The sequence below is a fragment of the Fringilla coelebs genome (genome assembly GCF_963513975.1).
Source record: "Fringilla coelebs genome assembly, chromosome: 3".
Lineage (NCBI taxonomy): Eukaryota > Metazoa > Chordata > Aves > Passeriformes > Fringillidae > Fringilla > Fringilla coelebs.
Genome location: NC_140030.1, coordinates 66,951,925 through 66,964,834, shown reverse-complemented (window position 1 = coordinate 66,964,834; position 12,910 = coordinate 66,951,925). Strand labels below are relative to the sequence as shown.

Here is a 12,910-nt window from a genome sequence, read left to right as displayed (position 1 = left end):
GAACCATTAAGTGATATTCAAAGGAATTTTAGTTATTGCATGAAAGTATCAGTAAATAATGAAACCTTAAAGTATTTCTCTTCTGCCCAGAAGGTGCAAAAGGAACTATTAACTGCAAGAAATACAGAACTTTGGTATTACTGAGAAGGTAGATTTTATGATGAAGACATTACTCTAGGTAAACTAGAAAAGTAGGTGCTGAATAAGTGAAAACTGATGGACTTTACAATACCCTCAGTGGATACTTTCAGTAGTGATCCTGTCTGTAAGAAGGGCTTACAATCACTCCAGCTCTGCAGGGACCTTGGGATTTCCTCTGTGAGGAAACCTAGGTGTGTGAGCAGTAGCCAACTGTAACCAGCAATGACAGCTTAAGCAGCAATTACTGGGTGAAGAGCACATCTGAGGACAGATCCAAGTGAGCTTTGCTCAAACTGATTATACACAGATCAGGTCTTCATGTTTCATGAAATTATACAGAGAGACAAGACATTTTCCAGCAAACTGAATGGGAGAATCCAGAGCTTAAATGACAGAGAAAAATGGCTATGCTATGTGAGTCTAGAGTCTCCAGTAAAAATTTCCCCAATATAAATTAATATAACATCTGGATATATATAAACTACAGATTAAGTTTAGCATTCCTTCATGAAATTTAATATTGTTCCCTATGTATTGTGGAATCACTATAGATTTTTTTAAGACAGATTCTGTGTACCAGTAGCACATCTACACATGTAGCTCAGAAACAAACCTACATGCCTCACATGATGTTTCCTACTGTCAAAGTGAAATATTCTTGCTCGTTCTGCCTGTCAAATAGTATTATAAAAGAAATCTTGCATAAATATTGAATTTTTATTTACCAACATTATACCGAATAAAGCAAGGGATCAACAATTTTGAGACTGCAGACTCAGTAAAGAGAAGTTCACATTTAAAAAAGCTCATCACTGACAAAATAAATGTCTACAGCAGGCTTAGCAATACAATATAGTCAGTACATTTGACATAATCTCCCATATGACATCTAACCTTGACAACAGTAGGCAGCCCATAGTGTAAATGAAACAGTTTGATTCACATTTATGTAGAAATAGGTCTTAAGAACTATTTCTACATAATAGTAAGAAAGCAAGTTTCACAAAAGGAAGCAAGAATAAATCTGAGAAATGATCACTTCTTTCCTTTCTTGAAAAAGATGTCAGGAGAAGGGAAATGCAACAACTTGTTACTCTTGAAACAGCATTAATGCTTAAGAAGATAAAAAGATCTGAGCACAAAGGAGAAGGATGACTGCTCTCACTTTCTGCAAGGAACATGGAGGTAAAAAAAAACAAGCTCTGAAAGAGAACAAGGAGCCTTTAGTCTCTAGTTTTAGAGTCCCTTGTTATATTTAGTAATGCAGCTAAATATTTGAAATATATGCTTTATGTTTTTTAAAATAATCCAACTAACAACTCTGTGGGCTGGGTATGATTAACTTTTGCATTGAGCAATATCCTTTGCTATCACACAATTCAGAAATTCTTGTAAGCCTAAAAAATAAAAACCAACTTCATAAGTAGCTCCAGCACTATCTCAAGGTACACAACAAGCTGGCCTAGTAACAAGAAAGTTATAATGAAAAGAGTGCAATAACCTTAAGTAGTACGAGTCAGCTCATAGCACTAGCTGTTGACTAGCAAGAGTCTCAATCACCAAAACAAAACTGATACCTGAAAAATCATTTCTATACATAAGAGCAAAGAAGTTTTAACATTTTCCATAGTTAATATTAGTGCTGGAATCTGGAGAAATGCATAAAATAGAAAAATGAAGCAGAATCCACTGAGTCTGCAAAACAAATCTTCTAAGACACTAAAGAGCCACTAGGAGTAGTACATTTTTATTCTAATATTTAACACGAAACTTACTGATGCAGAATAAAACACTCTGCTTTAATCTCGACTCTCATCATGATTAAAACTTCCTGTTTTCTTTTTGGTACCATAATGCAACAGTATGCTTATATCAGCTGGTGCAGATTTAACTGTGTCTCAAATCTTTTCTGGTCATATGGGACCAGAAAAAAAAACCAAAACCTTATAACAAGATCATGCCCAAGTATCACCAAGGACTGTTGTTATATTTAAGGCATTTGCATCCATATTTGGAGTTGTCTGCACAGGTAAACCAAGTCTTGACCTTACTTCCATTCTGAGTCCTTCCACTAATGAACATGAAGCAAATACAGGGAATCTTTACAGGAACTCAAGCAGAAAGAAGTCTAAGAAAAAAAGTAATCAACTTTGTCTAGATAAAACTTTATATTTAATTAATTACCACAGAAGGTTTCCTATTAGAAGTATTCCTACTACTCCCTTCTCTTTAATTTAAATTTAAGGTACCTGTTCTGGACTCTAGGGAAGTTTGTTTTAAAACTTCTGAGACAGTTACGTATTTTCTGGGGAAGTGGGGAATTGAATCTTACTTTTGTTGACTAACAACACAATTGACTTTGCTGTCCTACATATGCCTAAACTATATTAGAAATTGTAGAAACTATCCCTGAGTTTTATGTAGAGACAGGCTGTACTCAAACACAAAATCAATTCACCATCTGTTCCAGAAAGATGATCCCATGTGGAAAAATTACTGCTATGCTGCCTGTAAAGAAGGTGAGTATACCTGATTTTAAGACAGAAACATTTTTGCAGCAACTGCAACAGTTAACTGAGGGAGACTTTGCAATCACAAATAAACCAAAAAAAAGTCTGAGGAACAAAATTAAAAATATTTATATGCAAGACTCCTACAGAAATATCTTAAGTAGATCACTAGCTTTTCAAGAGATTATTGCATACTTAAAAACATTTTGCGAAATTTATTTTTTTCTGCAATAGCTTGTAATATCCCTGCAAATAACTATTAGTTCTTGGTACTTTGAAGAAGTACAAAGATGAATAATTTAAATGCAACCTTGCAATTTAAGAGACAAGTTCATCAATAAAGACTGAAGCTTTTATGATATTTCTCCACCAGGGGAATTTAGCTGTTTCAATTCATTAAATACTGATACAAATAATCCCATCCTTTTAAATTCATGCATATTTTAGCCACACACATATGATTGTGGAACATTTTGGGACCACTTTTCTCATCTGTCATGGTTTAACCCCAGGCAGCAAGCAGGCACCACAATGCTGCTCACTCACCAGTGGGATGCAGGGTAGAATAAAAAAAAATGGTACAACTCATGGGTTGAGGTAAGAACAGTACAATAATTTCAATAAAAAGAAGTACTCAGCACAACTAAAACATCAGTGTGTTATCAAAGTTATTCATAGTGAATCTAAACACACAGCTCTTTGGTAGGTACTAGAAAAAAAATTAAACCTATTCCAGCAAAAACCAAAACAGTACATGGAAGATTTCAGTGATGTAAACAAAAAAGTTATTAATGAGCAGTTTACCCTGTTTTCAAGAGAAATTTTTTAATCTACTTTTCTGACACCAAATTTAGACTACTGCAAATATGCAACTCACTAAAGACATTGATAAGTCCTTTCATAATTCCTTGGATTTCTCAGTGATCCTTTACTCTTGTGACATTAATTGAGCTTGAACTACACTGTGCATGACTGGCAAAGTCCATGATTAGTTATTCTGCAAACCAGACTGGTTATTTACCGTATCTTATCCAGATTTCACAGCCTTATTATGACAGTCCTATAATTTCCATGGATATGGGCAGCATTTTTGCTTAAACATGAATGGATGATGATATTGACTCCTTTTCTATCAGTTCACCAAAATATACAAAGAAAGTATTTTATAGCTTGGGTGCACCTATGCTAATTCTCTTGTCAACAACCCAAGGAAGAGGAAAAAATGCTGTGAAAGGAAGAAAAGAAACAAAAAAATGTAGCTAATGAGACTTAATTGACAATACAACATGAAGATTGTTTTGATGAAATGAAATACATTGACACACTGGTTTCTGGCAAGTCACATACTGGGGTTGTTTCTCTTTCTCCTGTCCTCTTAATTCCACAAGCTACTTTGACATGTTTTTAATGCTCCAAAATAATCTCTTACACTCAACCATGTACCATAACACTGAGTCTAAAAATAGTAATCTATAATGCATTATAGTTAATGCTGTCAAAGCTTACTTGACATCAGAACAAACAAAATATTACTTGAAGAACGGACTTGATTATAAAATAAGCTTTAGTTTTCAGAAATTCCAGTTGAGGTATTCATCTTTGTTTTGTTTTTTTTTTTTTTTTTTTTAGGAAAAAGCAATACTTGAGAAATTTGTTTCATTTCTTTTATGAGCATACAAGTTGGGAAATGATTGCAATATAAACTGTATTTCACATTACAAATTCACAGCTTACTTAAATCCCCAACATCTGCATACAAAAAGGCTTAAGAATGGTGCAAAAGGAATTTAGTCTTACTGTTTCATTGAGCCTGCTCAAGACAAAAAGGGATGTTTTGAGGAAAGGGTTTCAAAGAAATTTTCTAAACAAAAGTTCATTCACAGCTGCAGTTCCACTATGTACAAATAATTTCCTCCAAATTCTCAGAATGTTACATTTTTGCATTACTCTAACTAATTCTAAATATTCAAAATATTACTGTTATAATAAAAAATATATACTACTTTAAGTTCAGGATTTAATTAATAATATAGAAATTATAGCTAAAATTATAGCTAATTATAGCACAAATTATAGCTAAATCCTCTGAATTTTCCTGTAAGTAGAATATTCTGGAGCAAAGAATATGCCAGCAATCAGCACTAACCCTAATCATGACCTAGAGCCGTGTCCCCCAGCCATGGTTAATGTTACCCACCTGTTCCTGTCCTTGTGGTGAGTGTCCTTGTGCTGCAGCTATTGGCCCAGGGTGCTGGGAATGCACACGTGTTCAGACAGGAAGAAAGTGTGCACAGCGTTCCATTAACCTGGCTTTCAGGCAACAAATGAGACTGCCCTACCACAACATGGGAATTTGCTTCAAGAAAGCCTCCTAAAGGTCAGGCCATTTGAAATGAAACCAAGCAGGAAGCTACAAACCCATATAATTGGATTCAACATCTTCCCTCAGGAAATGACAGGTATCTTTCCACAGACCTCTGGACACACAGAAATTTTGACCCTCATTATGATCTTCCTCTGCTAAGGAAGAAAGGATGACATTTGGATCCCTGCACACATCCAAAGTTTTGAGTTAAGAAAGTTTCATCAAATGATGGTAAAAGACTGCAGAGACGTTCAAGATATATGCTTTAAGAATCACATCAACTACAGAGTGATGAGAGAGGAGGAAACCAATCCCATGGCAAAGTTTCTAGCAAATGTTCTTTATGATATCAATGTCCAGGCCACCCTGCTCATGATGCCTGAGGAAGCCTAGCCACCCACTAAGATGGCAAACGTGACAAGATTGGACTAAGTAGCTCTCTTCTTACTGGTTGTCAACTCCTCACTCAGAAGAGCCCTCATCAAGAACAAGCAGAGAACCAAGTGCATAAAACCTGAGGCTTAAAATCCTGCTCCTGCTACGGGGCAGAATGTCACATGGATTACCCTCAGTGAGAGAAGAGGTGAAGCATGTTGTGACGTTAGATGCTCCCTGTCCCTTGAGGGTAGGTTGGCACACATGTTCATGATGGAACACTGCCCTTACAGTCAGTGCATGAAAGAAGTTCTCTAACAACGCCACAAAACCAGGAAATCAGCAAGAAACTAGCCAGAAAGATTCTCTGCACAGAAATGTCCAAATTCGCACAGTTTGTTAGCGGGGAACAAAATGGCAAAGAACTTTCTGTGCTCTGCCTTACAGTAATCAGAGACAGAGATCTCTTGAGACAGGGCACTGCTCCACTCAGTCTTCTGCGTGCACTCTTGTGAGCAAGGAAGCCACTACATTACCAGATTGTCACTTTTTTTCTCTTCCCTTCCTAATCAATCCCAAATTATGATAAACACATCTCTTTACTGGGTCTGACCTGAGATATTTCATTACTACTTCTGCAATCAAAAAACTCAAACTGAACATCTAGATGCATTCATTTCTAAATCCTAAAGAAATTAAAATATCTAACACCTGAACTATTCACTGATCTCTGCAGCCTCTCAAATCAGAATTGGTTCCAAAAAGTAGTGAGACAGATATTAAGTTAATTTTTAAATAAATGGACCACAAAATTAAAAAAATAAAACCAGAATAAGCAGCATGGTGTCTACCTTAAGGAAGTTTCTAGAAACTGCAACAAAATGTTAATAAATAACAGAGTTAATTGATGAATGAAAGAGTATAGTACACCAGATAGAAGTAGTCAGCATGCTTTTTGTGAGAGGTAATTCTAGTCGAACAAACCTCCAAGAATGGTAACAGGCATGAGGTTCATGGAAACACCACTTAAGCTGTCTACAAAATTTTCAAAGTCCTTGAACAACGTATGTCAAAGGAAGCTAAAACTAAACAGATTAGATAGCTTTGAACAAATAAATAACTGGTTAAGGAAGTAAAGCAATCTGCAATAAAGACAGGCTGGCACTAATTGATTAGTTCATGGATGAAGCTAAATGGGAGAGACCTTCAGGGATCTCATCTGCTCAGTTTATTCATAAGCAACTTGGAAAATTAGAACAACAATATTAAGACAGTAAAGTCTGCTGACACTACCAAACCACACCCAAAGCAGAAATCAGGATTTCAGTGAAAAACTGCAGAAAGACTTCAATTTTTACTGTCCAACTATATCAATGGAAAACAATGCCTAAATGTCAGGACTTTGACCTCACAGGTAACACCTGAAGAACGAGTCTCTGGTTTTATAGCTGGTTGTTTCAAGGAAGCATCTGCTTTATGCCTGCAGCATCAAAAAGCTAATCCAATATCAAGATCAAGAGAAAAAGAAAGCAAGGCCAAAGACAATTATTCCACATGATAAATCCAGTGTGCCCACATCTTCATATATACTATGCTGCTCAGTGTTTCTGTTTTACAAAACAAAGACAAAACAGAATGGTTAAAAAAGTTAGAGAGGAACACAACAACTAAGAGGTCTAGGAAGAAAAATATGATAAAGACATAAGTAAATTTATAAAAAAAAAACAGATAAAGGGAATTAATTCGGTTCATGCAATGAAAACAGAAGGGAAAAAAATTGGTTTTTGCATAACACGCTCTGGGGCTTATATGGACATCTCTGATGATCTAAGGCTTAGACTGCTTCAGAGCCTCCTCCTCCAAGCAAATTCCTGGTTGGTAGAATACATACCCATACAAGTACTGAGCCAGAACTGCCACCAAAAAACCTAACAACCCCATCCCCCTCCCCCCACAAAAACCCTAAAGCTGGTACTGAACAATGACAAAGCCATTTTACAGTCAACAAAATGCAATCAAGACCAATTCCATATTATTTTAAATTAAATACATCAACTTGTATATTATGCTGACTCATTTTTCTTAATCTCAGTTGTTCAAAAAGTCTGTTCTCTCAAGAATCAAGTTTTAAAGAAATGAATAGTACCTAATGCCATTGTTTTTTTAAACCTCCCCCAGACTTATTTCAAAGATCTTATTCTACAGAGAAAAGGTGATTGGTTAGAGAAATGTTGTAGCGAGACTATTTATTTAGTGGCATCTTCCTCTGTCCTTTTCTCTACCAGTTCCCAGAACATGTGAGAGATTCCAAATTACAGAAATTGCTCAACCATCCTCTTTCAACTTAAGCCCTTAACACAGGTGAAAGTCACACAATTAACAGAAATAAGATCTAAAAGCTTAGTGAAGAAATCCAATACATGCCACCATTCATTACTTTACAAACTTAAACTCAGTGAAGTTATTTGGTCTGGAGTTTATTATCCAAGCCCTACTGCTCTTTTACAGAAAATTTCCAGTACTTGCAATTTCAAAGACACCTACTTATTGATCCACTAGTGACAGAAGCAGGAGATTAAAAAATAATAAAAGTCGCCATTTGAGTAGTGAATTATATCCTCAGAGTAAGTAATGCAGATGAAAAATTGCTACCTCATCATGTGTGTATCTGTAATCTGCCTTCTTTGACTTCAGGTCCCATAGTACCACCGTCCCAGATTCAAACCCAATCAGAAGCTGCAATAAGAAGATACATTAATTCTTTATAAGGAAAATCAAAATGATATAATTAGCAATGCCTGAGGTTCTTGTCCAAAAAGATATGCAGCATAATAGTACATATAGTAACAGCAAGTAGTTATAAAAAACAAAAATTAAAGAGGCAAAGGCCTCAACATTAGAAAGGTTTACTTTGTACTTATTGGCCTCAAGAATATATAATGGACATTCATGCAAAATTAGAAGAAAATGAAAGCATCCTTCTGAAGTTTCCTTGGAAATCACTTTGAGTTCCAGAAAGATCTATATTAACCCTTGCTCTGTGTATTCCGCCCTGAGTGAAAATAAGGGCTGTTGAAAAGGACAACTTTATTGTGCGTTTTCCTCACTGGAATTCATTCTGCTTAAGTTTGCTGGAAGAATACAACTTTCCCCCTGAAGTTCTCAGTAAGAATTTATTGTCTATAAAGAAACTATGTACTATGAAGTTTCTCCAGAAGTTAATCACAATTGAGATAACTGGCTGAGGGAACCTCAAAAACATTATTTTTTCATGGGTGAAAAGCTAGATAAACTGAAGTAGATAATTTCCCAAATAATCTTTTTGCAAGAAGCAAGTTTAAATCTTTACTGCAGGGAGTGAAGACTCAAATTGCTCATAACAGTTGGTCTAACACATCATTTGCTATTTAAGTGTTTCAGTCTCCTAACTTAACTGCTACTTTTCTTAATGGAAGAAAAAGAAAGAAACCATGTCCAACATAAGGCAGTAGTAACAATCTAGTGCCACAGCTAAAGGTTTTGCCTGGACAGTCTTTTCAGCATGTTAAGATTTTAAGGTGCACAGTTGTCTCCAGTACAAAAATAACAGATGCCCTACAAACTTACAAATAAAAGATTTCATCTCTTTTGGTGCTATACAGCACTAAAAAAATAAATATTAGACATGTTTGATCTAGTAGAAGTGAATATTCCATTTTTCCCATTAACATTACGTATATGTAGGCAAGAATATTTTTAAATTATCATATGCCATGTATTATAATTTTTCTATTTTAACTTAAAACATTAGAAAATCCACTGTGATTAGAAAGCTAAAAGCATGAACACATTTTAAAAGTATGCACATGGGGGATTTTTGCAACTACACGGGGCTTTTTTAGTAATGTTTTTCTTACAGGAAATAAGAAAAGCATAAGGTCAAGATCCCAAAACACTGATTTACAGCCTGATTAATAAAACCAGTAATTTTTAAACTTTAATTGACAATAATTAGATGTGGGGTGGAATACTTCAAAATAAATTGATCACTTGTATTTCCTGAAATTACTACAGCTTCATTGCATTCATGTACTAGAGTCCATCAGCCTGGAATGTGATTCAAACCTAATTCTACAGAGAAACCCATTAGTTATTCACTTACTGCAGTGAACATCAAACTAATAAAAAAACCTCTACTCATTAAATTCTCTGCTGGACTGAAACCTCAGGTGTTTAGGGTAGATAACTAGCTAAAGCTTTCAAACCACTGCTAAGACAATGGTATCATTCCCTCTTTCCAATTTAGTCTACTACTGACATGAAAAACACAAAGTAGACAAAAAATATTTCTCCAGCATTTGTAGAACACCAGTAAGCAAAATGGTATGTCTCAGGACAAGGACTCCTGTCTTGCAAGGGCTTGAAGAACAAGCACTGTAAAACTTCTTTTTAAGATGAACAGATGATTACGTTAATACTATCACATAAGAATGAAAATACAAGTCTAATGCATAGATCTTTCTCACATATTTTTGTTTACATTTCTGAAATATCTTGCTTTTCTCTAGGCCAGTTTCATCAGCAAACAGCATGTAGGGATCATAATAAATGGCCTAATATGAGGGTATGAGTTAGATGTCAAATTCCACAAAACTCTGTCTCAGAGTAGTTAATCTAAAGACAAATAACATGGTATTTTATAAAAATATGCTACATAAATAAGCATTTTAAAGTTGTGAAATAACACACAAGAGCATGATGAAGTGGAATTAATTTCCATCACACTTTAAGCATTCTGATTATGATTGATTGGTTTTTTTGTGACATCTTAATTTTTATTACCATAAGGAAAAGTCTTTGCTTTTATTTCCAAAAGTTTTGCAGCTAATCATTTTCATCTCTGTTTTCAAATTACAAGATGATTCATTCCAGTAATGTGTCCTACACTCATGTCTGTACTTGGTTTTATTTACTTTCAACAAAGTAACTTTATGTTACTTACAAAGAAGGCCTAAAACCTTTGTTGTCTTCATATATTTCATCCTTCCTCAAATAGCAGTGGTATCCATACTTTAAAAGAGTCTTGCTGTGAAAATAACATATTGAAGAGTCTTTAAAACATCCTACCTTTCCTTCATCCATTGGATTGTCACTAATGTGGACAACAGGTCCTGGGTGAGATTTGGATGACCTAAAAAAGAAATATTTCCATTAGAAAGAACTGTCCCCTGCTGTAAATGGTATCTCAAAATGATTTGAAGTAATACTGGTTCTGCAGATACAGACTCCATGTAAGCAAGTTGTGACCTTTCAAAATGGAGTTACTTTTACTTTTATCTTCAAGCACATAAATATTGCATCTGTTTGTAGACACTTAGTTTCTGTCTTAAGGAAAGACTAATTTATTGCCTATCAAAAAAAAAAAAAAAAACCCCAAACCATTAACTTTAAATATTTTACCTTAACATCTGTTGTTACAGAACACTGTTACAGAACACTGTGACACTGTAGGATGAAATATTTATTTTACACTGGAACACAGGTTTTGCCATTCTTCATAAACTGCCCAAGATGGCCATTGTTACAATAAGACAGAATTAACACTTTATGTGGACTTCCTGATATTGAAGAAGATGGACTAAAATACATAGCTGTGTTTGCTTCAACACCCTCTGGCAAGCGATAGACTTCATGTTTTTTGGAAAGAAGGTGTACTGGGAACAAAACACCAGCACAAGAAAGAGCAGCACACAACTACATCTTTCCCCCACTAACCACTATATTTGTACATACAATTTTAACATTGAAAAAAGGAGATGCAGTGACAATAGCTATAAAATGTATTTTGGTCTGGGAATAGACTTATTTAAATTTGCATTTCAGAAACTCACTTCCAATTCAGAATACATCAGCCCTCTTAAAAAATGCATTATCTTTATACTTTGGTCTTTAATCCCCAACATGGCTGTCCAAGTACCACACCATACTTTAATGTATATTATTTTTTCTTCTGTTTTATCCCAACACATAGTGATTTTTACATCTATTTCTATATTGTCTATTTTGTCTATTTCCATGTCTATCCCAGGAGCTATGATAAAATACTGCTAAATGGCAGAAACATATATTAACATTAGCGCTTCACATTCTTGAAAATAAAAATGTTTACATGACTATGTATTTTGATAGTGTATGTAGTGCAGTAAGATGAAATGGAGGCCTCTCTAGATAACAATAATATTCCTGCAACTGATGTTATCAACAGCTGGGATATTGCTGTTCCCTCCCCTCCACAGACAAAAATTGGTTAAACTCACAGTTCAATGGCTTTGTTCCACATGATGACATAGCCTGAGAGAGTAAATGATTCCACATTGACAATGTGAATGTTTCCTCTTTCAGTGCCCACATAGAGCCATTTGCTTTGGAAAGGCAGGTGACAAAATGTTATCCTGAAAGACAAAGCCACCAAAAAGGAATTAAAGAAATGTCTTTTTGATATCCTACACTGCAAGGTCTATGCTACCAAAAGGTAGAAATGAGGCAAACAGGCAAACAGGAATATATACGACAAGTTTGAGGTAAAGTAGAAAAGCCAGTACATGACCAAAGTAAGAGATGAACAGACAAAGTAGAACCTTAGGCTGAACAAAAAATAGAAAGCAAGGTATTCTAAAACTCATAAATCATTCAAAAAACCACAGAAATTACAGTCACCTTTAAAAATTTTTGAAGGTATTTGATTGCTGTCATGTCAAACTTAAAATACAATACTCCTATAGTCTCTAAATCTCTCTTTGGAATCTATCTATTTCAAGTTTTAAAGAGCAAAGGATTTTAGAAGTTTTCACATGCAGATAAGGCTGATTTCAAGTAAGGAGACAGACAAAAGATTTAACTCAAAAACGCAAGTTCACATAAGGCCAAATCAATGCCTAAAGAGCAAACCTTAGAATAATCCTAAACAATTATAAAAGTCACTTTAAAAGTAGTTTAAATTTCAGACTGTAGCTTTACTTCAATCATGTTTTAATTTTCTGCCTTTTAGTTTTTTCTTCTGCTAGAAAGGTGTACCAGCACAAGACTCAAAAGCTGACAACTGTATGTACCAGCAGAGGACTCCTCTTTGACTGTAGCTCCAGCACAAATACTAGCATTTGAAAACCTGATTATTTCTGCACCCTTGGGTCCTGATTACTGTTGACTATTTCTTCAAGATAAGGAAATAACGTCTGTACAAACTGACAGAATGCTAACTCAAAACTGGAGTCTAGAAATTTTCTGGAACCTCTAAACCATTTTAATCTGACAGGGTCTGACATTGAAAGAAATTGCCAAATTACTTAGCTACCAAACTTGGGCTTTCAGAAATGCTTTAGTGATAAGGTAAAACAATTATTCAACAAGAATTTGTTCTGTCGGCTCTAATCCTTAGCTTCACAATTTTTTATGTTCTTGTTTGCTCCCAATTGGGTTGCTTATTGCCAAATCCATGCATCACTTCACAAGCCTGTTAAGTATTTATGCAAAGAACAGCTTT

The 12,910-nt window shown here is 34.9% G+C and overlaps 1 protein-coding gene across 1 annotated transcript in view; it reads right to left on the bottom strand.

The window, feature by feature from the left end:
* The window catches only part of STXBP5 (syntaxin binding protein 5), a 101,822-nt gene that overhangs the window by 49,783 nt on the left and 39,129 nt on the right, over positions 1–12,910 (bottom strand). Inside the window, exons 5-7 of the mRNA XM_084202121.1 lie at positions 11,688–11,822; positions 10,498–10,561; positions 8,044–8,127 (exon numbers count right to left, since the gene is read on the bottom strand). Coding sequence (XP_084058247.1) covers positions 8,044–8,127; positions 10,498–10,561; positions 11,688–11,822 — 283 coding nt within the window. The remainder of the gene's footprint in view (positions 1–8,043; positions 8,128–10,497; positions 10,562–11,687; positions 11,823–12,910) is intronic.